Source organism: Beta vulgaris, chromosome 3 (genome assembly GCF_026745355.1).
Source record: "Beta vulgaris subsp. vulgaris cultivar EL10 chromosome 3, EL10.2, whole genome shotgun sequence".
Classification (NCBI taxonomy): Eukaryota; Viridiplantae; Streptophyta; class Magnoliopsida; order Caryophyllales; family Amaranthaceae; genus Beta; species Beta vulgaris.
In genome coordinates, this window is record NC_079204.1 from 6,546,889 (window position 1) to 6,572,325 (window position 25,437).

Genomic DNA, 25,437 nt, shown 5'->3' on the forward strand with positions numbered 1-25,437 from the left:
TTTCCACAAAATTACAAATATGTGTTGTAATTGGTTAATATTATTAAACATATCCCTTGCATCCTTAAAAATAAATAAATTTGCATGTTCATTAAAATTAATTATGTATGCATGATACCATTTGAAAACCAGTGTTGACCACTATAGCACTACCCTTAGGGAGTTTTAGTTCAGGTAATCTATGTATAATTAATTTTTTTAGAAATTGCGTAGTATAGGGTTTGAGATCCTGAGACCTCAAGTACATATACTAAAGTCTTAACCACTAAGCTAAGTTGTATTTACTGTTATTATCATAAAATATTATATTAATGAATGAAATTTTTTCTTACCCGTGGTATAGCCTGGACCTAATAACTAGTTAAGGATGAAACTGTGTTATTGCTAGTTATTTAAGGATTATTTATAACATTAATAACATGATTATTTATGTTAGCCTGACAAAGATTAACCCTCATGTAGATCTCCCTCGATGTGAATCCAGATTAGCCAAGAGTAGTTGGCTCAGGTTCATGAAACGATGTTCGTGGAAGAAAGATTTTCTAACTTTTAAAAAGAGTAGCCTATTCATTTTTTGCATACCAAACATCCCAAGTAATTAGAATACGATTCTAGATTCTAGACTCATCCAACTAATTTGTTTAATAATGACATAATCTTTACTTCCAACTTAAAATTACAAAATATGAACGTGAATTCAAACAATGATAGAGTATGCTTAAGGGTTAACAACCCTTATGTGAGAGATAGAGAGAAAGTATAATAAACGCTTAGTTGTAGGTTTTCTCTCCAAAATATTGAAATTATTATTATTATTTTCTCTCTATCTCTACATCACGAGTGTTGTCAACTCTTATGATCACCCAAACATTTTCCTACGAATTCCATCATTTTCTCTACTTAAAATTTTGTTTTCTTTCTACTATTTCACAAATCACAATTAAGGCCTCGTTTGGTTCACATGGGAAGTAATTTCCCATGGGAATTTATATTTCATGGGAAATTATTTCCCTTGTTAATTTCCTAGGAATTAGACAAAATTGTTTGGTTGACACCATAGGAAATTGCATTTCCTAGGAAATTACTCACCAAGGGGGGGCTTGGTGAGTGATTTCCCATGTTTCATGGGAAATTCTATTTCCCTTAGAATTTGTATTTCCTATGCTTCTCTCATTTCCCTCCAACCAAACACAACACCCATAATATATTTCCTAGGAATTTGTATTTGCAAGGGAAATAGCTTCCAACCAAACAACACCTAACATTTAAATTTGTAACAAGGATGTTTTGTCATTCACTTGAGCCATCAATTTAATCAGTACTGTAATATTGTTGACTTGGGTCTACTTTTGGTATGGTTATGGCATAAATGATAAACCCTCTTAAATTCTCAAGTCCTTTCTTTCTTTATTCTTTCTTTTTTTCTTTTAGAGATTTCTATCTCCAACTAACGAATCAGATCAAGCACAAAGTCTATATTTTATCATTTCTGTAGCAAAGCAATAAATTATTGTTTCTTCATCTTCTTCTTTCTGTCGATTGTCTTTTACTGGTATTACTTTTTCTTCCATCTTTTTTTTTTTGCTTTAATGAGCCCAGAATATTTACATACATATATTATAGAAGTATTATATTATTTACTTCATATGTTAAAATCTATTGAATACCCTAATTTGCTATTCATTTTGTATAATACAATCTAATAAGTACCATAATTTTGCTATGCAAATCAATTTATAATATGATTGAGGAACTTGTTACCTTTTTTTTCTGCTAAAATTGACTTTTATATCAGCAGGGTTTTAATGGTAAATCAAAATCATCATCTGGGTATAAAGAATATGGGTTTTTGCTGAAAAGGGTTGATTAGTTGATTCTTGTTATGGAGAGCAATTTTAATGGCGGACTTGGTGGATATGAAATTCATGGTTTTCGGACCATGGAAGGTACTGTATTTTTGCTATTTGATGTATCTAGTTTTGTGTTGAAAATTTATGCTTTTTTGCAAGATGATGTCATTTTATTTCTTTATAGTATATGCTACTGTGATGTTTGACAATTTTATGTATATGTTTGGAGTATTTTATCTTTGTTCTTTACCCCCCTTTTCGTGTCTTTATATCATTTCCTCAAATTGGCAAATTCCCCTCATAATCTGATAAATTAGCTGTTTCTTTTTTTTTAGAAAAGAAATACGATTTTGTGTTTAATCCAATAAAGAATGTTCTAATTCATTTTGGATTGTAGAATTTAATGAATTTTGGTATGATATGGGGCAGAGTAATCATCATCATCTACTGCATCCATGTGTTTCTATGCTTAATTTTTGTATTGGGTTGGTTTTTGAGTCTCTAGCTTGGAGTAGTTGATGATACTGGTTTCAGCCACGAGCTTGTTTAGGGTGGGGAATGAGTTGATGAGTAGGAAAGAAGGGGATAGAAGGAGCAACGAAGCCAGTGAATTAGATTACATTATGCTGACTCCCATTTTACGGTGGTGGTGGGGTGAGGGGGAGTTGTATATTAGTCATGTGATGTAACAAGCATGATAATCATATATCTGTTGCTTGAGATTGGATGATAGTTGGTGCATAATGTGTATATGTACTGCTAATTTTACTAGCAATTCTGTGCCTGCTCATGTTTCTGTTCAATGCTTATTGCTTGATACCAAAGCAAGGAAATGTTGGATATGGTTTTCGACTTTTCGGCTTTTCATTCCCCTTGTTCTGATCTATATTATTTGTAACCGAGGCTTGTCATTGGAGTATGTAGGTAACATGGAACATTCTTTACTCCGAAATTTTGAAGGCTTTTTATATAAATGTCAATTAAGCTTGAAGGGTGCAGATGGTCTTCCTACCTTGTATTCAGTCATTATATATACTTCCTCCATTTCTTTTTACTCGCTACACTTTCCATTATGGGAAGTTTCACATTACTTGCTACACTTTTTTTTGGGCAATAAACTCTCTCTATCTCTCTCCTCCCACATGGGTCCCTTTTCTTTTTACTCTCTACCTCTCTCTTCTCCAAAAATTGCCTAGGAGTCCGTGAAATGAGAAGTATAGCGAGTAAAAAGAAACGAAGGAAGTATATAAATTTTCCTAAAAGGAAAAGAAGACTGGTCCTTGTTGAAATGTACGAAATTATGAATTGTTATAGGTTACCGCATTTAATACTGTGAGATTGGTAGCTATTTCACTGAAAATCAAGCTTGTATGAAGTAAGGAGAATAAGTTCGTTCGGGGTTTATCATATCTTTGCTCTCTGTCATTGCTTCTGTATATGTAAATGTAATTAGTTCTTCCAAGTATGGTGAGTCACTGATATCTAGAAATTTAAATTAAATAATACTACTTATTTGATGGGTGTGTTCTGCAAAAGTCATTCCATTTGCATGTGCTACCTTATCTTTGGACCTCTGTGATGGTTGTTTATAGATGTTTCTGTAGTAAAACGTTGATACCTAGCAATTATTTCAAGTAAGGAAGAACACATTCAGTATTACCTGTTTGCATTGATGAATTAATGTAAGGATAGTTGATAAAGGGCCAGGCAGAGGATAAAATATAGAAAGATATTATGAGATTCTTACTTTGATGGACCTAACACTTATTTTGGTCAAAGAATTAGTTTACATATCAGCATCTGCTGCTGCCTTTTGCAGGAGTTACACTCTTGTAAGTTGTAACTTTGGTTCTGGCAATGTCTTCTTTGAATTTATCTTGTCCTTTCAGTTGTAGTTGGGCAATGACAATTAAGATGATCTTTGAAGTACTTATTTTGATTAAAAGTTTTAAGGCCCTACTCAGATTCTCTTGTGCTGACAGATTTGGATGTCGCAACAATGATGAAGGAAGCCAGGAGCAGGTGGCTTCGACCCAATGAGATCCATGCTATACTGTTTAATTATACTTATTTCACCATTCATGTTAAGCCAGTGAGCCTACCAAAAGGTAACAAACCTCTATAGTTTTATAGCTAATATTGAAACACCCTTTATGCCTTGCATTGCTCTTTTCACAGAATGGCTGGTTTAGGTTAGATCATTGGTCCTAATAATTTTCTTTGGTGCTAGTTGCCTCTTTTCTGCTTATTTTTCTTTGCTCCTTTTGACAAAATAGCTGGTTTAGATTAGATCATTGAGTAAACTTTTCGACTAATTATATTCTTTGGTGCTAGTTGCCTCTTTTCTGCTGGTCTTTCTCGCGGCGTGCAAGTTTATCTATTTTTCATACTTCTGGTGATTATTTGATTGCATTGATTTATATGCTCTAGCATGAAGTCTCCAACTTTATAGATTTTTAATTAACATGTGATTTTCATCTATGCATGAAACGTAAGTAAAGAAGATCTTGGATTTGAATTAGAGAATGGGAATCAAGACGAAAATGACCTCGTAAGTAAAGAAGATCTTGGATCATATGTTCAAGAAAACTCTGAATCTGTTCGCTCAAATCTATGGATTTATCGATCCTGTTGCTACCGCCTTCCAACAAGTGAGGGAGCCCTCGAAAGGCACCCTGACGTTTATGAAGAAGCTAGTAACAAAAGAACTTCCTTAAAAATTTAAAAGCGAGTAGTTCGTACTTGATCAATAAGGAGAGGAAGTAGTCTCCTACTATGAATTAGGGGTCATTATGGCTTTTTTCATTTGTCTTTTTGGCATCATCTGTGCAATCCCTTCAAGGCCTTGAAAGGAAAATTCCATTGTCATATTTCATTTGAAAAATTTGATAAGTAGTAATTTTGTAAGCTGAACTTTTGTTTCAACTTTCAAGAAATCTAGCATAACCAACAATTATAGTTGCTTGTAACCTTGTGGGTCAAGCAAGGCTATCTCTCCTCATCTCTCTGTGGGCTGAGTGATAGTGAAACTAGTAGTAGTCATTTTTACTTAGTTATGAGTTATTTTGTAGATAAGGCCAGGCTGCCAGCTGGTGATAGAAGACAGATTTTCATTCAAGTGTGTCGGAAGTTGATTTTGCCATGTGGTGTTCTTACTTCTGAAGATTTTAACTCTCGGAAGGAGAGGGGGATAAAGGGGTGTTTGGTTGGAAGAGGGGAAAGGGAAATGAATCAAGTAAGGGTTAGGAAAGGAACCCCAAACCCCCAATTTACCACTGTGTTTGTTTGGCCAAGAGGATGGGCTACAAAGTTGAACTATTCGCCTCCTTTCATCTCTTTGTCTCACCTATGCAGGCACCGGCGTCTACCGGAAGTATTAGTTCACCACATGATCGCCAGACTTCTCTTTTCCCTCCCTCCCATCGACCCAGCGAAGGATTTCACCGGAGTTTTCTTTTTTTTCTCTCTCTTATAGATCTGGTGGTTTGAGTGTGAGGTTGGTGGTTTCGGCTTAGGGGGTTTGTTTCGGAGATGGGAGGTGGTTTCGGTAGGAAAGATGGTGATAAAGGCGATTGGGGTGGTGTTTCGGTGGGTAATGGTGGTGGTTTAGGCAACTGGGGTGGGGTCGTGGCCTCGTGGGGCTAATGGTGGTGTTCTCGAAGGGCTGAGGTGGATTTGGGTGGGTAATTATGGTTCTTTTGGGGGCTGGTTGGGTGTTTGGAGGGGGGGTTCCGATGGTGGTTTCGGGTACAATGGTGGTGGGCCGGGTGGAGGGTGGTGGTGGCGGCTCAGCTTGAGGGGTGGTGGCTTGAGTGGAGGGATGGTGGTTAAGGTGAATATGAAGTAGAGGAGAGAAAGGGTAAGTGAAACCCTTACGGCCCGTTTGGTAGTCGTTAATAAAATGCGGTAATGGGAATAAATTTTAAGTGTAATTTTATTAGGTAAGTACCCATAAAATTTCCATGGGGAGGCTTTTTTTCTCCATGGACAAGCAATCTTACCCCTAAACATGTGCTTTTGTCTCTAAGGGGAAGCAATTTTCATTACCACTCATTACCACCTACAAGGTGGTATTGGATGGGAATGAAAATTCAAGAAGGAAAGTGGACACTTTAGGATAACTTAGCATTACCATGGGAATGGACAATGATATTCTTCACAAATTTACACACAAATTCATTCCCATTACCACCATTTATAACCAATTACCAAACGGGCCGTTAGGGTGGGTTAATCAATGTAGAGGAGTTTGGGGGTAATCATGGGGTAAAGAGAATGATTGAATGGACCTAACAAACAACAAAGGAATCATCCTACTTGACTCCCTTACTCTTTCCTGAAAATCTCAATCCAAACGCCCCCTAAATTTTTTTAAAATTTTGGTTTCTTTGACATTTTAGGGCCCCCAGGGTGTAGTGGCTGGAGAATAATGTACTTTTTCTTGAAGGTATGCTGATTTTAGGTATATTGCACATATGATTTAGGAATTGATGGCATTTGTGACATTTTCCTGGATGTGGCTGCTAGAGATTCTCAATCCATTAGTTTTTTTGTTTCATCTTTCTTTACATGGAGTCCACTAGACATATTTTCAAGTGTTAGACTTGGTCATTTTCAAAATTTTTGCAGAATCTAAGCCCTATGAAGTGTGTATGGCTGTATGCATATATACGAATCAACGTAGGAGATAGTAGGTATTTACAGTGATATGAAGTCTGCAGTGGAAACATAAATTTCATTTCTTATGAAAATATTTTCTGCAGGGAAATGATCTTTATAAGAATTTGGTCAAATTCAGGGCCTTTCTGCCTTTTCCCTAGGAAAGTCTGCAGTGGCTTCTGGCTTAGCCAAAAAAATTTAGGTTGGTTGGATCCTATCAATATTAGTTAATTGTAAGGGCGGAATGCTGATTGTTGTACTCTGCTGTGATAACACGCACCAACATGGTGTCAAAACAAAGCCGCATCGTATCGTAAAGGTTTTCAAATCTACCGAACCGATATTATCCGCATCGTAAAGGTGTACAAAAACCGCATTTTAGGCGGGTTTTAGGGATATTTCATGGTTTAAGCCGATATTCAGCGGTACGACAACCGCATCATCCCCGTTCCCCATCACCATGACCGCTACCGCAACTGTGACCGAAACCGTATTTTCGAACTATGCGCACCAAGTTGAAGCTGTCCCTCCCTCCCTTGCACGAACTTGGATTTTAAATACTCTTTGTGTCTTATAGCAGTTTGCGTGTTATTTGTAGAATGTCCTATAATGTTTGCAGAGAAATATATTTCCGATATTTTAGATATACATTCACTTTTCACTTCCACAATGTTTTTTTTAACTATATTTAAGCTAGTCTGTACGACCATGCAGGGAATGGAGAGAATTTTTTATTTTTATTTTTTTATATATATATATATTAATGAGGGTAATGTGTTCACATTTTGATTTTTATATACAAAGTCATGAAGTTTTGAAGTGCTAATTTTTTGAAAAACGATTGATGTGTTAAGAAACCTATGATAAATATCAAGTACAAATATGTGTTGCATATCAATGGTTAAAGGAACCTACTTATAAGAGTGTAACCTCAGATATACTGGCTTATATCGAAAACCAACCTATCAGAGATCAAATTTGTGGTCCCAAACACCCAACTACAAAGTTTTCATGTCCGCGACGCCAATGGCCTAGCATGGAAAATTTAGGCCTTTAGGGTTGCAAAATGTGATACGATGAGATAGGAAAAAAGACAGGGAAGGAGTCACCCACTTTACCTACTCATAACGGTCAAAACGACCCCTTCATTTCATTCTAAGTTTAAGAATGAAGAATGAATCCAATCTCCCCAAGTAGGATTCGAACCTATGACCAATGAGTTAACAACCGACTGCTTTACCACTGAGCTACTGAGGAACAACGGGAGACTCAATCTCATAGAGTTCAATTTCCGTTCTCAACCCATGACAGTATGAGCTCGAAGCTTCCTTCGTAACTCCCGGAACTTCTTCGTAGTGGCTCCCTTCCATGCCTCATTTCATAGGGAACCTCAAAGTGGCTCTATTCCATAATATTCCATCCATGTTCCAATTCCATTCATTTAATATCCATTTGGTGTCATCGACATAATGCTACTGGGTAGAAGCCGTAGGTGCTCAATGTTGAATGGCCCACCTAGTCCTAGACATAGGAAAATACTTCTAATATGAGCAGGGAGCTTATGAGTTATGTGGATCCTTTTCTCTGTTTTCTTTTTCTTTTTTGGAGTAATTGAGCCTGCATAGTCCCAAATATATTTGAACAAACTAAATTAGTGCCAACTACATGTGATCAAACAAAAATGATTCCAATTATATGTGATCCAGCAAAAATAATCCTAATCCTAAGTATTGAGGCATCACATATATCACAGATTAGGATTTACGTCATGATTAGTGTTCATGACATAACACGGGTATTAAAATGTTTAAGAAAGATTATCTCTTTTCTTCCTTCCCTGTCTTCTTCATCTTCCCTGTTATGGCCTCGCCCCTATCTTTCAAGCTTTTCTCATCCTCCCATGAGCCGATCGAATGACATTTAATACAAATACAACGATTATTTGAAATCCTAGACCAAATTCGAGAATAACCAAGTTTTAAGAATTGTCAAAGAGGAGGTTATGAGAGAGAGATTGAATTAAATTTGGAGTTATAGGGAATTCAGGCAATGAATAGGAGTAGTGTATGGAGTGCTGTGATAATGGTTGTTGAGGGGAATTTTTTCGCTTATCTTTTTCAGTACATTTATTGCATTACTCCTAGTTAATTTGTAAGGTTTTTGCTGAGGTTGTTCAAGGGAAGGTCACTCTGGTGGGTATGGAGTTAAGGTTGTCCAGGAGAAGGTCCTTCCTGCCTCATGCAATTTGCGTCATATATTTTATTTGGCTTCTTTGTGGGTAGAATCCTAGAATAGCTGGGGTCTATAGGAGCTTGTCAATTCAAAAGATTCAGAGGAATTGATTTGCTTTGTATTTTCTGCGTTTCATGGAGGACAACTTCTCCTCTTGGTTTGCCCACTTTCTTCTGACATTTTACAGAAAGCACAGGAGTCTTTCCATTAATGCTGAAATTTAAGAAACTTTGGAAAGCCATTACTATATTGGCACTTCTTTTTAGAAGTAGCCCTATCACATAATATTTTTCACAATAGTTCCTATGTAGTTCTTTTGAGGTAGTTTCTTTTTACTTACTTGGCTGAACAACTTTCAATAGTTTTCATTTGATCGTATTCGTATGTGCGGATGTAGGACTGGCTTGATGGACTAATGCCCACTGTTAAAACTTCTTCAACCCACCGATAAATTGTGTCCACCTCATCCTTTTGAAAATAAAACATATTGGTTAATAGTGAAACAGTAAAGAATTCTTAGCAAGGTCTAAGAAATGACTAAAGTCACTGACTGACTATGCAATTCCTGTTCATTCTTGGGTGATCTTCTCTGGAAAAAGGATTGGATTTGGATCATGTGAATTGGCTAGCATGACATTTATTATTACACACATTTAGGATTGACTTATAAAGTTTCCATCCTTACCAAAAGTATCCTGGGGGAGGGGGTTGCATGGCATTTTAGAGATCGCACCCCCTCACAAATCTTCACATGTAATTCAGTGTTTAGCAATTGGTAGATATGGCCGAACCAAAGAATTCTATATTTATACTGAACTTAAAATCTAGTGTATCTGCACTTCCAAATGTTGCTTTGAGCTAACCACCAAGTTGCAATTAATAAAGTAGTGATATACTTAGTTTAGGTTGTATTTTTCTGCTAAGGCAACCTTGAGCTTCATAAGTGATATTTCATTATATCTTTACTTTTTCCATCTTTATTTTCGATGGACGATTAAAGGACGAAGCAAATCTAATATTGTTAGTTACTTACTATCTTTCTGACACTACTTTTGGCTGGAAGGAAATCTAGAGAAAGTATGAGGATAGGAAAGAAAACAAGAAAGGGAGAGGAAAGAGAAGAAACAGAACTCCTTAGCTGCCCATTTTTGTTTGGATTGAAAAAGATAAGGGTTTTTTGTCCCTTTAATGTGCACAATTGAGCAAATCTGTAAACACCCCTGACCCCCGCCTCCCTTTAACCAGTTCTTTCTTCCCTTTTACTACCATTTTCTATGCAACAGATGCCATTCATCTTCCTTGCACCTTTTCTCCTACCATTGTCGTTTGTCATCTTTACCGATCACAACCACGTGCTAATTTCCTTCTACTTCTCTCCTACTGCTGACTAGCTTTTGGCAAGGTAAGCACTACCGTGCAATCGTCCATCCAGTCTTTCTTGACAACCACTGCTGCCTTCACATGTGACATGGGTGAGACTTGACTCTATGGTGGTCTATCAATTTGGCCAGAGATTCCAATTATTGAATATTTCTGGCCAAGTCCGACCATGAGAGGATCAAGTGATTTAATCATGTTCAACTTCTTGGATTCATCACTGCATTGCTTAAATCAGTATTCAGTAGAACGGAGGTCATGTTGTTGGCCTTGTCACCATGCTCTGGGGTCCAATAAATTTACAAATTACCTAGGTGATCAGGATATAGATCTTACCGCTCTTATATTTCATGTTTCTCTATTATGTGGAGCCATCATTTCCCTTTCCCTAGTTTTTACTCTGGCACAGGGATTCTGAACCTTGGTGTAACCTGATTACTGGACTTTGATTTCTGACCTTTGGCAGCATTCAAGATTTAATAAAGAAATGTCCAATCCTCGTGGCTTTGCTTCTCAGTTTTCTTATTGCTTGTCTGGAAATTGGGTTATGTGATAGTCTCCTAGAAGTCTGTCTGTGATGGGCTGGTTACACTAGCTTTGATAATGTTTCGGTGTTAATTCATTCAGTGGTAATAGTTACAATTAAATCTATTATCTTCAGTCATGCGAGAGCAATTTTTATGGTGTAGTTTTGTTGACTGAACTGTATGTCTGTATGTATAATGTAATGAATCGTGTTGCAACTGCCTACATAGATCATCTGTAACTGTGTTTAAATTATTCTTGCCTCTTGGGATGCTTTGTGAAACTCTTCAATATTACATTAAGCATTGTTCTCAGGTGGTACGATCGTCTTATTTGATCGTAAAAAGCTACGGAATTTTCGGAAAGACGGCCATAATTGGAAGAAGAAGAAAGATGGGAAAACTGTTAAAGAAGCTCATGAACACCTCAAAGTGAGAATTCTCATTTGTGGAATTGTAATTATGAGTAATATTACAATAGCTGTTAATATTCACCTACGTTTTGTCATACTCATACGTTATATACCTGAAACTGTAAATGTCATTACTACCTATGCATGGATCTTCTCAGCTAAGTTGATGATGACTAAGTTAGCTTAGACTAACATCATTTCAACTAGTTTCAACTTTCATATAAAAAAAAAAATAAGAATACAAGCTACAAGCTACAACAATATGTTAACTTTCCTAATTATGTTAGATTGCTGTCTAGGAAATAACAATTTAGTTAAGTTTTTTTTGGTGTGTTGATATTAGTTAATTTGTTAGGTTTGCAGTCAGAAACTAAAATAAAAATAAGGTAGATTTTTTCTATTTATGCTATGTTTATAAGTTTCCCATTGAAGTTGTGCTGATTATTAATAAATAATGATTTTGTTCATTTTTTTAAAGCTGATTATCCTAAGATCGTGCTTTATATGCTCCCGATATCTTCCTACATTGAACTTACAGTTCATAAACTGAAGAATACGAATAGAAATGTGACATCATCGTTCTTGTTAAACTTATCCTCTATGAAAGATTGTATAATTATATGACACGATGACACACAAATCCTATTTTAAAGTATAATTCGAGCTTTCGATTATCACATGTAAGTCTTGCTATATTTTTACTTAATATCAAATATAATACTCCATCTAGCCCCTTCAGCACCAAGGGAGAGAGAGAGTTCTGAAACGCAAAGACCCCATACCGCACCCCGTGCAGGCACCTTTACAGCCGTCCCACTTGCTGGATCTATCGCTTGGGAATGAAAACGAGAGAGAGAGAGAGAAAGTAGATCGCTGTTGAGAGAGGAGGCGAAAGATTAGAGAGGTGAGAGAAGGGAGGCTGGAAAAGTACGGAGCGGGGGGGGGGGGGACCTGCACAGACAATGATAGGGAGGAAACAGGGAAGCTGAAGAAGGGAATGGAAGGGAACGCCAGAGAGCAAGGGAAGGGCAAATTTATTGGAAAGGATGGCGGAAACCAAGATATGTGAAGGGAGGAGTCGCCAGCAAATCTAAGGGCAGGGGAGTATGTGGTTCGGCAGTTCAGGACTTCAGGTGGGGGGATTTGTATCGGTGCTGATGTTGGTTTGTTGGGATTAGCTGGTTGGGGAGAAGGGAAGGAGAAGGATGAGGTGAGATGGAGGGGGAAATAAGGGTATTGATGCTATTTGTGAAAACAAAAGTTCCGTAATAAGGAAATGTTGCAGTTAATGTTGCTGAGCCTGCAAGTTTATGTGTCTTTCCTTATTTTTTTCTCTTTTTTTTCAGGTCGGTACTGAAGAACGAATACATGTGTACTATGCTCATGGTGAAGATAATCCAAAATTTGTCCGCAGATGTTACTGGTTGCTTGATAAGTATGTAGGTTTTGAAGCATAAAGCTCACAGTTTCACAAATTGAAAATTTTGTAAAAGTTAAATGAAGATATGTTTATGAGTTTCTTGTGCCTAGATATTTCTCAGTTAAGATTCATTACATTTTTCCATTTTTGTTTCAGGACTTTGGAACACATTGTGCTTGTTCATTACCGTGAAACTCAAGAGGTTAGCTACTTTGTTTGGTGTTCCTTGATCTAATTAATCATTTGATGACTTGAGATTAAATCTATACTTTTTCTGGAATAAGGTTTTCCATCAAAAGCACAACTATACAACAGTAAGTGGGTAGGTGACGTATTAGATGGTTACAACAAGAGTTGGGGATTGAGTTTTTATCAAGGATTATTTCACGTTGAAGAGTAGTTGAAGCTTTGGAGAATGAAATCAGTTAGATGGTGGAGCCGTGGAGGGGCAAGAGGGATTTTTTTTTTTTGTGGAGGATGAGGGTTTGGCATCTCCTCTTTCTTATTCTGAGGATTGAGGTTGTCTAATTAATCTTTGTTGCTTTTAGGCTCATTCTAAGTGCGAATCAGTCTAGACCCGAAAATTTGGATGGCTAAAGAGAAACTTGTGGTGTAAAGTGCAAGTTTTTGTCTTATGAGTTATGAGGAAGGCTAATCTTGATGAAGAGTACTTTTTCAGGCACCTCTGTTCACACTTCCAGCTAGTGTGGCTATATTCTTCTGGACTAATGAAATCAAACTAGTAAGAGATTTTATTGAATCACCTGCAAAGAGGTTTGTCAATAAGGTTATGGCTCTTGGCACTGCACCAATTTGTGCAATGGGTTAATTTTGAAGATGAAGTAGTTTTGCAGGTGGCCTAATGAAGAGGTAGTGTTGAGGCAGAATATCTTTGAGTTGAATCACAGTTTGGAGACTGGAAAGGTGGGATTATTCTTCTCATTATTTGGTGCTTCCAAAAATGAATAGGATTATAGAGCTAAAAAGAAACTTGCTGCAGAGTCAGTGAGAAGATAGCTCACAAGATGGTGCACATCTTTTACTTAGTTTCATTTACCATTAAAAAAGTTGATTGACTAATTTCAGCTCTCAGTCTGGATAATCTTTATTACTTATCAACTCTGTTTCAATTTGCATAGGAAAGGTTAATAGCTACAAAAGGGACGAAAGCGATAGTTTTATAAATTGACCTTCATCTTTTACCTTCCCTTCACACTAAATCCAGGGTTCAGGAGTCAGAGTGAAGTAGATAGCTTAATAACCCCTTTAATTTTCATTATTAACTTCCCACACCGGATTTAATAAAATGAACAAGAGGACTCGTGACAGGGAGAAAATGTAACACAGGAACCAAGTAATGGGATAATGGCTGCTGCGGCATTATGACCAAGCTTTTTTGTTGACAGAGAAGACAGCTGGTGAGATGCCTGGCAATATCTCCGCCTTTCTATGTGATCACTCTCCTAGACAAAAGATACAATATCTCAATAAAAAGTTTTATATATTCCACCTTCAATGGACAAATCAAGTCAAAATTTAGGTCTACAGATTTTCTTTATTGCTGTCCTTTCCTTGCAAATGATCTATCAATTAAAGACAAAATGTGAAGTCCATAAGTTTTCGTAATCCAGTTTGGCTGTTCAGGTTGGGTACCATATTGATTTGGAATACAAACAAACATGTCCAAGTTCATGGTTCAATGAACAAAAGTGAGATTTATGGCGATGGATAGCGAATTAGGTGATATTGGTCTGAGTCCAAATGTTAGGATTACTTCCCTCAGCACCCAGCAGACCATGGTGCTGAAGTACTGATTTAAGATGTTATGCAAACACCAACTAATGGGACCTTTACTTTCTCTAACTTTATTTACTGCTAGGTGGGGGAGCTGTTGTTAGATTTCTATGAAATCTATTTTCCCAATAAATGCAGAACACTTCTAAGATTTCATGTACATAGTAGTATTTGATCATCTACATAGAAGTGAGATATATATTTGACGCGTGCTTCTTCAGTTTGCTTGATTCGGAACAAAGGTTATAACCCCAAGTGTAATTTCCCTACCGATATCCACCCAGCACGATCTAATCGCTTGAGCTTTTTCAAGTAGAACAATGGAGGAAGGAGATACTCTTCCTCTCTCTCTCTCTCTCAAGCACACCGCACACGACTAGGGCTAGTATTTTGGTTAGGGTTTCCTTCTGTTGTGAATTAGGCAAATGTTCAACTGACGGTTATTAATCCATGCTCCAAGCATTTCAATTAAACCCTAATTACAGAAACAAGGAGCCAAACCTAAACCTAGTGGAGAGGCATGCCTCATACCCCTTTTCTAATCCACGCAGCCAACCCTTGTCCCACACGTTATATGTTTCTTCACTTTACATTTTCTCCTCACATCAAAACAATTTTGTGTTACGTGTTCTCTCAATTAGTGAATTAGTCTTAGGTCTTACAATACCTTTTCATTATCTGAGTTTTTCAATTTTATTTGTTTTGAATCCTGAAGCACTTGTATATATTATAGCTTCTAATTCTAAGGATGTTCATTTCGTGATGATGCTAGAATTATGGAACAAAGTGCTGAAAACTTCAGTTTCCTGCAATTTTTTTCCTTTTATTTTGTTGATTTTTATGTTGCTCATGTTTTGGACACTCTGTCTCCCTCTCTGGAATTTCCTCATCTTTCTTGTTCCTACTTTAGTCTTGAGTTAGTGATAGGACATATGATGGAGACTTCTTATACAGGAAGCAAACTATGAGATCTTAATTTGATAAAGGCAATTGAGGGTTGCTTTGGTTATATTGTAGAGTAATTACTATATCAGACAAGTCATAGCTGTCAAAGTTGATTGGCTGTCAGCATACTACATAGATTACGATTGTGTCTTCTGAGGGTTCATTATAGTCATTCTGTGTACTAGTGTGCTCCTTTTATGTATTAGCATTTGCCTTTATATGTTCCCCCTGCACTACAATAGTAGTTATCTGGTCCAGTATTGAAGGTATCATATTTATTAACTATACTGAGTTTGAGGTTTTTTGGCTTGGTAAGCTTAAGATAGTGAGAAGTAGATTCTGTCAAGCTTTGTGATTGATATTGAAGAAGCAACTGTAAGTCAAACTCAAGTATCTTTCCATCTTAATAGTTTCATGCAGTTATGACTATTGATCGATTGAGGGCTTGAGATGGGCTATATCACCAAATGTGTATGCCAGCAACAAAGGCGTGTAACTATAAGAATATTCCTGGTGTTTAAACCGACACCTTTTTTTGGAATTGGAAACATACCCAGTGCTGACAGACTAGGTTGTTCTGGACTTCTGGTCATAGCAATTTTCTTCAGAGGTGATAACATGGCTGGGGATGTATCTAGGAAGGCTTCACCACTACGTAGTTGAACATTTGAACGACAGTTGTGGTTTGTAATGGATGATTCAGCTTTATCAACAACAGAAGTTTTAGGGGAAGGCAGTCTGTAAAATGTTTTCAGAATCTTGGAGTTGGGAAATTCGAATTAGACTTAACAAACCATTTATACTTTAGATAATGTTCAGTTTAGTTTGGAAGTTCTCTTTTTTGTGCGTTTTGTAAATGTTAGATTTTATTTTTGAAAATATTAGGTAAGGTCCATATGTGGGTTACAATTTAACCAATGCACAAGTGCCAAGTGGGAGGGTGGAAATAGGGGTTCAAGCAATCTTCATGTAATAGAGATGATGTAACTTGTCATATGGTCACCAATTTAGAGCATGAAAGGCCATTAATTTTGGAACTATATGTGCTATTACTATTATCAATTGGGTTTTTTTTTTTTATGTCTTTTTTGGCACTGTATTTTCATTGTTATGAGATGTGGTTTATTTTGTTGTCAGTTGCAGGTTTCTCCAACCGCACCTGTTAGTTCAGGTATTCGTTCGGACTTATCTGACTATCCAGCTTCTCAGCCTCCAAGGGACAATGACTCTCTGGTAAATCAAGTGTATCCCCCTGCCAGGAGAGAAAGTATAGGTAATTGTTGCCGAATGTTATAGTGAAATCTATCAGATGTCTCCCAGCGCCTTTCCCTTTCTTTTTTTCTTTTCTTTTTCTGTATTTTCTCTTCGTTTGCTCTCTTTTTGATGCTGGATAAGCAGTCATTTGAATGCTTCTCATTTTGATGATTCTGTTTGGACTTCAGATAAATTGCTTTTCAATTTCTTGGTGGTTTGGGTCTTGTGACTTTTTGTTTGTAACTAAAAACAGAGTCTGGTGACAGCATCAACGTCTCCAATCATGAGATTAGACTGCATGAGATTAATACACTTGATTGGGATGAGCTTTTAGTGCCAAATGATCTCAATGAAGCAACTTTAACCATTAAAGGTAATGATGTCTTCTAATAATAGTGGCATAGTGCTATAAGCAATCAGGAAATTTAATGTCACATTTTCTTTCTTTTGCGCCTTTCCGAGCAGATCAGACTCCTTACATTCAGCAAGAAAAGCAACCAGCTGCATTTATTTTGGAAAATAATGTAAGTTGGTGATCTTGAGGAGCTAACAAGAATAAATGTGCTTCTTCTTCTTCTGCTCTCTCTTTCTTTTGCAGTTCCTATTGCATCTAAGTTTCAAATGTCTAACTGCTAACAACTTCTATGCTTTTAAATCATGAAAGTAGTGCTAGTGCATTCAGAATGGATACTGTGCGTTCATCTGAGAGGACTGATGGCTAAATGTTGTAGCACAAAAAATGGCCATGCTGAACACAAAAAACAGATGGTGACATGTGAGCAGCTTGTAATGGATGACTGGAATGGATCATGGCCAACTGCCAGCGTTGCGTGATTTTGTTTTTGAAAAATTGACATTAATGGGTTAGAAACCTCGTTTGTGTTTTTTTAAAATTTGTGAATTATTTCACTACAATATGACCAAACCTGATATAGTATGACTGTATGAGTGGGTTATACATTTGGTGAATATGTGACTATCATTAGTACAAAAACTGTTCAGTAACTCAGTAAGTAATATTTTTAAAATTTGTTTCATTCACTACATAAATATTTAGTGAATTTTTTTGACATAAACCGTATATAATAGGAAAATAAATGTTCTAACGCTGCGAGGTACCGTTACATAACAGGCAACACCGCAAGAAGGATGTGGTTTGTGTCGCAAAATTCTGCTACAGGTTTTTTTGCGGACCAGCAACTCAAAAATCCAATACAACTTGGCCTTTCCGTGAAAGAAAAACCAAGTTTTAACTCCCATGCCGTGTAATATATACTTGCTTAGCAAATGCATTCCTCATCTTTTTTCCCCCTTCTGTAGCCTGGCTCTAGAGGTTCTTTTCTGTTTACAATGTTAATTGGCATAAAATTGTCGGTAGTTATGACTTACGAGTGGTCTTTACCTGTAAAACTTACAAGATAAGCCGTGTAGAAACCAAGAATACGATTGGAGTTTTGAATTAGTGCTACCAAGAATGTGAAGATCCGCATCCCTCACTTTCCAAATATAAAAGAAAAAGAAGAGACAAAAAGTAATGGAAAGAAAGGACATCCAAAATCAGGGGGCGGAGTTGATCATGTTAAGTTCATATTGCAACATTTCATGGCTGTGACATGTCTCCTTCCCATGTAGGTTGTGGGGTCAGATTAAGAAATTTTGCCTGCACAATCACCGAGCCTCTTTTAATGTTTTATCATCATTTGGGAATATGCTGTTTCTGTCAGACCTGTGATCTAACTGTCTTGCATGTTATTTCTTAGCAAATAACCAGATGACAGTGTAGATTGACTATGATTCAGTCTCTTGCTGTCTGGAACTAAATGCTTTGTCCTCTAGAAATGATCTGATCCTTTTTCTTATCTTTTTTATATTTGTGAAATATGACAAAAAAGTTGCATTAATACAATATATCTTTTCATTAGCCACCAATAGTAAGCATTACTAAGATGGTGGTAAGTACTGGTTTGAGCTTTGCCGCTGTAAACTATTACTCCATTAATTTAAATTGAATTTTTTCAGGGACTAAGAACACAAAATACTGCTTACTCTGAGGATTATAATTTATTTCTCAGAACCTCTAAAACTAGCAATGGCTCAATATATATCCATTCCTGTTTGACATAATCAATTACAATATTGAAAGCAGAAATTTTCACTATTGACCTGCATAAGTAAAAGGCAAGCTTACAAGAGTTCCAAATAAAACTGCAAAGATTAATGATGAATGTAAATGTCTGCTGCATATGTGTTTGCTAATCAATTAAGTCTATGAAAGGATGAAGTAGATATGTGTCCAAATTGATTTTTATGCAATTTACTTTAAAGGGAGGTAGGTTTAGCTATATGAACATGATACGGTGAATAGAGTTGATTGTGGTTTCTCTTTGAGGAATGACTTGATTACTGAATTTGCAGGGAAGCAATTCATTGAGTAGACACCCTCATCCAGATATGCTCACTTCCAGAAATTCTATGAACCCTGTTGCAGGGACTAATTGTGCACAAATCACTCATGTGGGTGACATGTTTCTCCCTTTGAGGGGCATGCTAATGGATCAAAAAGAGCAAGGCAGGATATTTGATATGGGAACAGTAGATGGAGGGAATTTATGTTTATCAGAGAAAATGGCCAAGGACGGTTTGGAAAGTCAGGACAGCTTTGGAAAATGGATGAATGAGATTATAGTTGACTCACCTGAATCGGTGAATGAACCTTCCTTTGGATCTTGTGTAGCAACTAGCCATGGATCCCGCATGTCTTCAGGAGCAGTTAGTCATGAAGGACCTTCCCCAGGACAGATCTTCTGCATAACTGATATCTCGCCATGCTGGGCATTTTCAAATGAAGAAACAAAGGTTAGTTTTTATTTTGCGAGTGTAACTACCACTACTTGTGATATATTATTACAGTTCAATTCTGTTGATTTAAGGCAATTAGTAATTTCAAATTGCAAACATGGAGACGGCAGATAGGTAAAGCCACAAAGGAACTGGTAAACAGATTGCTAATAGTTTTAGTTGCGAACTACCCTTTCTGATGAAAATGGAATGGGATTGGTCGAATAATTCTACTATACTCACATCAAGTTGTATACATTAGGTTTTAGCAATTAGGAACTCATAATCTACTTTTTTTCTTGTTCAAATTCAATAAGATCATGAAACGGTCCATTTTTTTTTTCTGTTATCATATTATGGATTTACCTAGACCTGTGCAAACTCGTATGGGTTTGGGGAAAGGATCTCCCGAAGATTTGGTAGCTCTTGTCATTTCTCAAACCGGGTTGAATATTTTATGGATCAGGGATTGTTTAGTGTATGTTTAATAAGTTGGCTTCCTCTCCTTTTCTATCCCTTCTCTTTTCTAAGAAATTTGCATAGATCAACAACTAGCTTGAAGCTTAAAAGCATTTAGCAATAACTACCTTTAAGTAATTAGATGTAATTTGATGAGTCACTATGTATAATACATGCAAAGGGGAACAGTTTGGAAGTGGAATTTGAGGAAAAAGGATATGGTAATTAAAGAACGATGTTTTTGTTTCAAGTCTTGTCTGATGGTTTAGATAGTGAGTATTGTCAGACTTACTGGGCTATGACATTATTGTCACACACTCATTCGGGCTTGTTATCTATGATTATTATCTTGATTTGAGGGGACTTAACATCTCTGAACCATGGCTTCTCAATATTATAACAAACCGGTCCTTGAGAACTGAATGGCTTTGTTATATATCTAGTCTAAAATAAAGCGAGAATTAGAATGAAGTCTGGCATAAAATCTGTAAGCTTTAGGATGAGATATCATTTGACCTGATTACACCACTCGACTGCACAAAATTTCACAGTTGCCAAGTATCAATTAAGTTTTACGTGATCAATTCTGAAGTCTGAACTCTGAAACAATCAGGTTTATGTAACTTTTAACTAGTTGATGCTGAGTTTTGCTTTGAAGACTAAACAACTGGTACAGAGCAACTTATAAATTAAGGTTTGCTTGATGTTAATAAAATGATTTGATGCATTCTAGCTCTACAAGACAGTGCATATCCATATGACATGCTCGAATGAGTCTGTGACCATATGACATGCTAGAATGAGTCTGTGACAATATGACATGCTATAATGAGTCTGTAGAGCCAAGGTAAGCGCTGGAGATATGGTCATCTGGTATAATCTAAAAACCTTTCCGTTCATGATAATTACTTTATGGTTATGCTGCATCTTTGCTTTTTAAAGGAATCTTCCAGGGATACACATGAAGCTATTTCTACTTTGGTTAATATATCATGCTGTATCCATATAATTCTGCTGTTGACCTATCACTATTCTCGCAATACATTGTTTGCATTGAGTGATGTCTTTAGACAAAAAGTTGTTTACTACTCCCTCCATTTCAGTACGATTGCAACACTTCATACTTGCACAATAATATAGAAAAATGAGATTAGCCTATGTATGGGTGCTCACTTGCCCATGTCACCAAATTCAAGTACTCCAGATCGGTTGGTGTGGGGTAAGCTTAAGTAGGTTAACTTAGTAAATAAGGGGCAAAAAAATGCTCGCAAAGTTTCAAAGTTAGGATACGGAAAAGAAAAGTGTTGTGATCTTTCTGAAATACCCAATTAGGAAATTTCGCAATCTTTTTGAAGTGGAGAGAGTAGTTTTTAGTATGTCAAATGACCTTCCTATTATAAGCCGAGATTGATGCTGATATCAATGAGCTTTTAATTCACTTCTAGTGATATACAGATTAAGACTGTCTAAAGGGCACAAATCAACATTAATGATCAGGAATGGCTGAGACTTCAACATGAAAGTATCTATGCTTACTTTAACAGAAACGTTGATTGTTTCTGGTTTGAACAGCTTTATTTATGTCATAAATGAATCTTTTGTAATTGTTTCAGATATTAGTGGTTGGATTCTTCAATCAAGAGTATCAACATTTCGCGCAGTCTACTGTATATTGTGTATGTGGTGATGCATGTATTCCTGCTGAAATTATTCAAGTTGGGGTGTTTCGTTGTGTGGTCTCGCCACAGAGCCCTGGATCAGTGAGCTTTTATTTGAGCATTGACTGTAGCACACCCATAAGTCAAATTCTTTCTTTTGAGTTCCGTGCCCCTGCATCTAATAAGTTCAAACTTGGAGAGGATAGGTCTCAGTGGGATGTGTTCCGTTTACAGATGAGGCTTGCTTATTTGCTTTTTTCCACATCGAAAAGCCTTGAAATTCTATCTAGCAAAGTATCACATAGTGCTCTAAAGTTGGGTAAAAAGTTTGCTCACAAATTTTCAAAGCTTGATGATAGTTGGGCATATTTTACTAAACTAATAGAAAGCGAAAAGATCTCGTTTCAAGAAGCTAAAGACAGTTTGTTTGAACTCGCTATGAAGAGCAGGCTTAAGGAATGGTTGTTGGAAAGAATAGTTGATGGGAGTAAAATATCTGAACGCGATGCTGAAGGTCAGGGAGTTCTGCATTTATGTGCTATCCTTGGTTATACATGGGCAGTCTATCCATTTTCTTGCTGTGGCATATCATTGGACTTTAGGGACAAGTTTGGATGGACAGCTCTTCATTGGGCTGCATATCATGGAAGGTATGTCAAGTTGCATTGCTTATAGTTTTTCTGAGTGTTGATCAGCTAATGGCATTCAATAATTTTTATTATGGGCAGTTCTGTTATTTATAAGGTATTAACTGGTACTGATTTTGAAAGAAATTTTCACTAATTGAGATGTACTATAAATTTTCAATGACACAAACTTCGTGACTTTTTCACTGATTTATCACCGCATGGAAATAGCTGTTAGGGCTAAGTAGAGTCGCTCATTCTACCTCTTCTCTAGAGACTCAGGACCAGACAACTGAAAAGCTATGTGCTGATCTCGCCGTCTATTTTTTTTGTGTGTGTGTGTGTGTGGGTGGGGGTGTTGGGGGGGGGGGGAGTAATCTCCAATTTGGTTGAAGATCAAAGATGTCAGTTCCATTATGATGGTTGCAGCTCTCTGATGGGTATGTCCTGCCCTACGGGTGAGAAATGCACAAGTTTTAATGGTGAAGTACCTACATTTTAGTGAGATACTTTTTTTTCTACATTCCGGTTGCCAACATGCTTGGGATTGAGCTTCAAAGGTCCTTTTCCGACCTCTATTGTCATGTTTAGGCTTATTACGATTGTTCCAAGGTTCATTTTGGAGACCTGGGATTCTGACGCTTGTAGAAGTATATGACGAGACAACCTACTCAATAACTTTGAAGCATTATGGATTTCTTTTTGTACTGATTAGCTCCAAGATTTGCTTTACAGGGAGAAAATGGTTGCTGCCCTTCTCTCTGCTGGAGCGAAGCCCAACTTGGTCACGGATCCAACTTCTGCAAACCCTGGTGGGTGCACTGCTGCTGATCTTGCTGATAAGCAGGGTTTTGAGGGATTAGCTGCTTATCTTTCAGAAAAGGCTTTGGTTCAGCAATTTGAAGATATGAAGATTGCAGGAAATGCTGGTGGTTCCCTTGACACCCATACTTATGAGACTACCACTTCCAGCGACATCACTGAGGATGAACTGTCTCTGAAGGATACTCTGGCAGCTTATCGTACGGCAGCTGATGCGGCTGCGCGCATACAGGTTGCTTTTAGGGAACACGCATTCGTGCAAAAGACAAAAGCTGTTGAAGTCTCGAATCCAGAGATAGAAGCACGCTGTATTGTTGCAGCAATGAAGATACAGCATGCTTTCCGGAACTACGAGTTACGGAAGCAGATGGCTGCTGCTGCTCGCATTCAACATAGATTCCGGGCATGGAAACTTAGAAGAGAATTTCTTAATATGCGACGACAAACCATTAAAATTCAGGTAACGCTAGACTTGAATGCTCATATTGTCTATAGATTAAAGCAAGAGTTGCTCCTCTGACTCTTCGAGGTGGGAATAAGTTACTGAGTGTAGCCTGAATAGACTATTGAATTCTGGGACTGCTGTTTCCACTAAGCAAATATAAGTCATATGGTCTCTTTTGTTCTTTCATATATAAATGTTTGGGAATGTCTTAGTTGGGCACCTACCATCTAAGCAATCATTTGATGTTATGCACTACATATGATAGTAAAACTACTCTGAATCTCTTTTGCGGAATGGGGGTAATGCACTATCAGTTAATGGTATTCTTATAGCTGTCTAATTAGTAAGAGAAATTTCAAAATCAACCTTTGGATATTACTGAAGTGCCTTCTGGAATTTTTTCGGAAGGCCACCCGTTTATCCGACTCTATTGTATTGCTGTGTTGATAAGCCGTCTTTAGAGAGTTAAGAAGGCTGGTGCACAGACCAATCTACTGAATTAGCTTTTCCTAGAAACATTGCAAAAAATAATGAAAATATACTGGGCTTCTTTCAGAGAAAATGATCTTGAATTTTCTGTTAATAGTATGATATTTTGCTCTCGTCAAGAGTTGGTCTTGCATTTTTTTTTTTCTTTTGGTCTTTCTCAAGTAGTGGATTGCCTGAAAGTTGATGTGCTTGATCCTCACCCGTTTATCTCTTGAAGACGCTGTAGTTTTTTTGTTCTTTGAGAGGTTGAATATGCTGTAGTTCTTTTGCTATATGTTTCAACTTTTAGGATTTGGTTCAATGAGAAATTTCGATCTTTTCTTAATGCAGGCTTGGTATAGAGGCTTCCAAGTGCGCCGGCAGTACCGGAAATTTATATGGTCTGTCGGGGTACTGGAAAAGGCAATACTGCGATGGCGACAAAGGAGGAAAGGCCTCCGTGGACTTGAGGTTGAAATTAAGGAGCCTGATGAGGATCAGAGACGAGAAAGTGATACAGAGGAGGACTTCTATCGAGCTAGCAGAAAACAAGCTGAGGAGCGTGTTGAAAACGCTGTTGTGCGCGTACAATCTATGTTTCGATCAAAGCAAGCACAAAAAGAATATCGAAGGATGAAATTAGCTCATACACAGGCACAGGTAGGTAGAATTTCAACACACTTTCCTAATACTTCCTCCGTTTCAAAAAGAATCACTACATTTCTTTTTTGTACGCATTAACGCACAATTTTGAGCACTGATATTTTTTCATCAAATATTAGTAAATTTTTTGGAAAAAATTGATATATTAGAAATTCACATATTGAGACAATCTACAATATTCCACATGACTATTTTTTCATATTAAGATGTATTTGTCAATAGTTATACCAAAGTTTGTTGCGTCTGACTTTCGAATGTGACCATAAGTCCATAACGATCTTAAAACAGGATTTTTGGATATATTTACTATTGATTGCAAAGCTAATTTCATTTTATGCAACAGCTTGAATATGAAGATTCAGTCAATCCTTACGACGAGTCGAGCTATATGTAGTTTGATCAGAGCCGACGCTAGACTATCCTTTACGTGGAAGGTTCAGACCATGATCATAAGTATTCAGTGGACTCTGTACATGTATTGTAAAGGTGTAGAGATGTAGAATTGGTTCAATTTACCCCTCACATTGTTAGTATTTTTATGGTCTTTCGATTCAGGGGATAATGCGCAACTGTTAGTTTTCTGTTTGTATCTACCACTTCTATTTGGATGGAGGTTGTGTACTGTGATGTGAAAAAAATATTGCTAAGGGATGTAATGCTGAAAAATGTGATCCCCTTCATATGTAAGAACTTTAGATAACCTGTGTTATGTAATGAATATAATGAAGGAAATTATTCTGGTTTGGATGCACCATATAAAATACCAATTCGGTTACGCCTATTACATAAAGGTTGTCTAGTCTTTTTTTCCTTGTACTTTCAACAGTTGTATTTTTTAAAAAAGGTAATAAAAAGATGGTGCATTGGAAATTTTGATAAGTATTGTACTAATGATTTGGGGAGTTATTTTTTATATTTTATTTATTGATGAATTTATACAAAAGAGAAATCCTACCCATCCCTACCCCTTTTTCATCATTTAGGGGTTGT

The 25,437-nt window shown here is 36.9% G+C and overlaps 1 protein-coding gene and 1 non-coding gene across 9 annotated transcripts; one reads left to right on the top strand and one right to left on the bottom strand.

Moving 5' to 3' along the window:
• The first annotated feature begins 1,394 nt into the window (after positions 1 to 1,394).
• Positions 1,395 to 25,237, top strand: LOC104888404 (calmodulin-binding transcription activator 6). Of its 8 annotated transcripts, none has more exons than XM_010673364.4 (14): positions 1,395 to 1,552; positions 1,799 to 1,946; positions 3,833 to 3,958; positions 10,959 to 11,074; positions 12,402 to 12,490; positions 12,632 to 12,677; positions 16,352 to 16,487; positions 16,722 to 16,841; positions 16,934 to 16,992; positions 18,884 to 19,324; positions 21,379 to 22,073; positions 22,785 to 23,331; positions 24,136 to 24,444; positions 24,791 to 25,237. In XM_010673364.4, exons 2-14 carry the CDS (start codon positions 1,883 to 1,885, stop codon positions 24,839 to 24,841), a joined length of 2,799 nt encoding a protein of 932 aa, XP_010671666.2. In that variant the 5' UTR covers positions 1,395 to 1,552; positions 1,799 to 1,882; the 3' UTR covers positions 24,842 to 25,237. The 8 variants fall into 8 exon arrangements, with proteins under 8 accessions (XP_010671666.2, XP_019104086.2, XP_057249519.1 ...); XM_019248541.3 differs by having other exon boundaries at positions 16,358 to 16,487; XM_010673363.4 differs by having other exon boundaries at positions 1,400 to 1,552; positions 1,796 to 1,946.
• Positions 7,695 to 7,766, bottom strand: TRNAN-GUU (transfer RNA asparagine (anticodon GUU)). Its single transcript has one exon. It is a non-coding gene; the product is annotated as a tRNA-Asn (tRNA).
• Positions 25,238 to 25,437: the final 200 nt, after the last annotated feature.

Coding starts and splice junctions, on each gene's coding strand:
- LOC104888404 (XM_010673364.4), top strand. CDS start 1,883: ATGGAGAGCAATTTTAATGGCGGACTTGGTGGATATGAAATTCATGGT. Junction 1,947..3,832: donor TGGTTTTCGGACCATGGAAG/GTACTGTATTTT, acceptor TTGTGCTGACAG/ATTTGGATGTCGCAACAATG. Junction 16,993..18,883: donor CATTTATTTTGGAAAATAAT/GTAAGTTGGTGA, acceptor CTGAATTTGCAG/GGAAGCAATTCATTGAGTAG.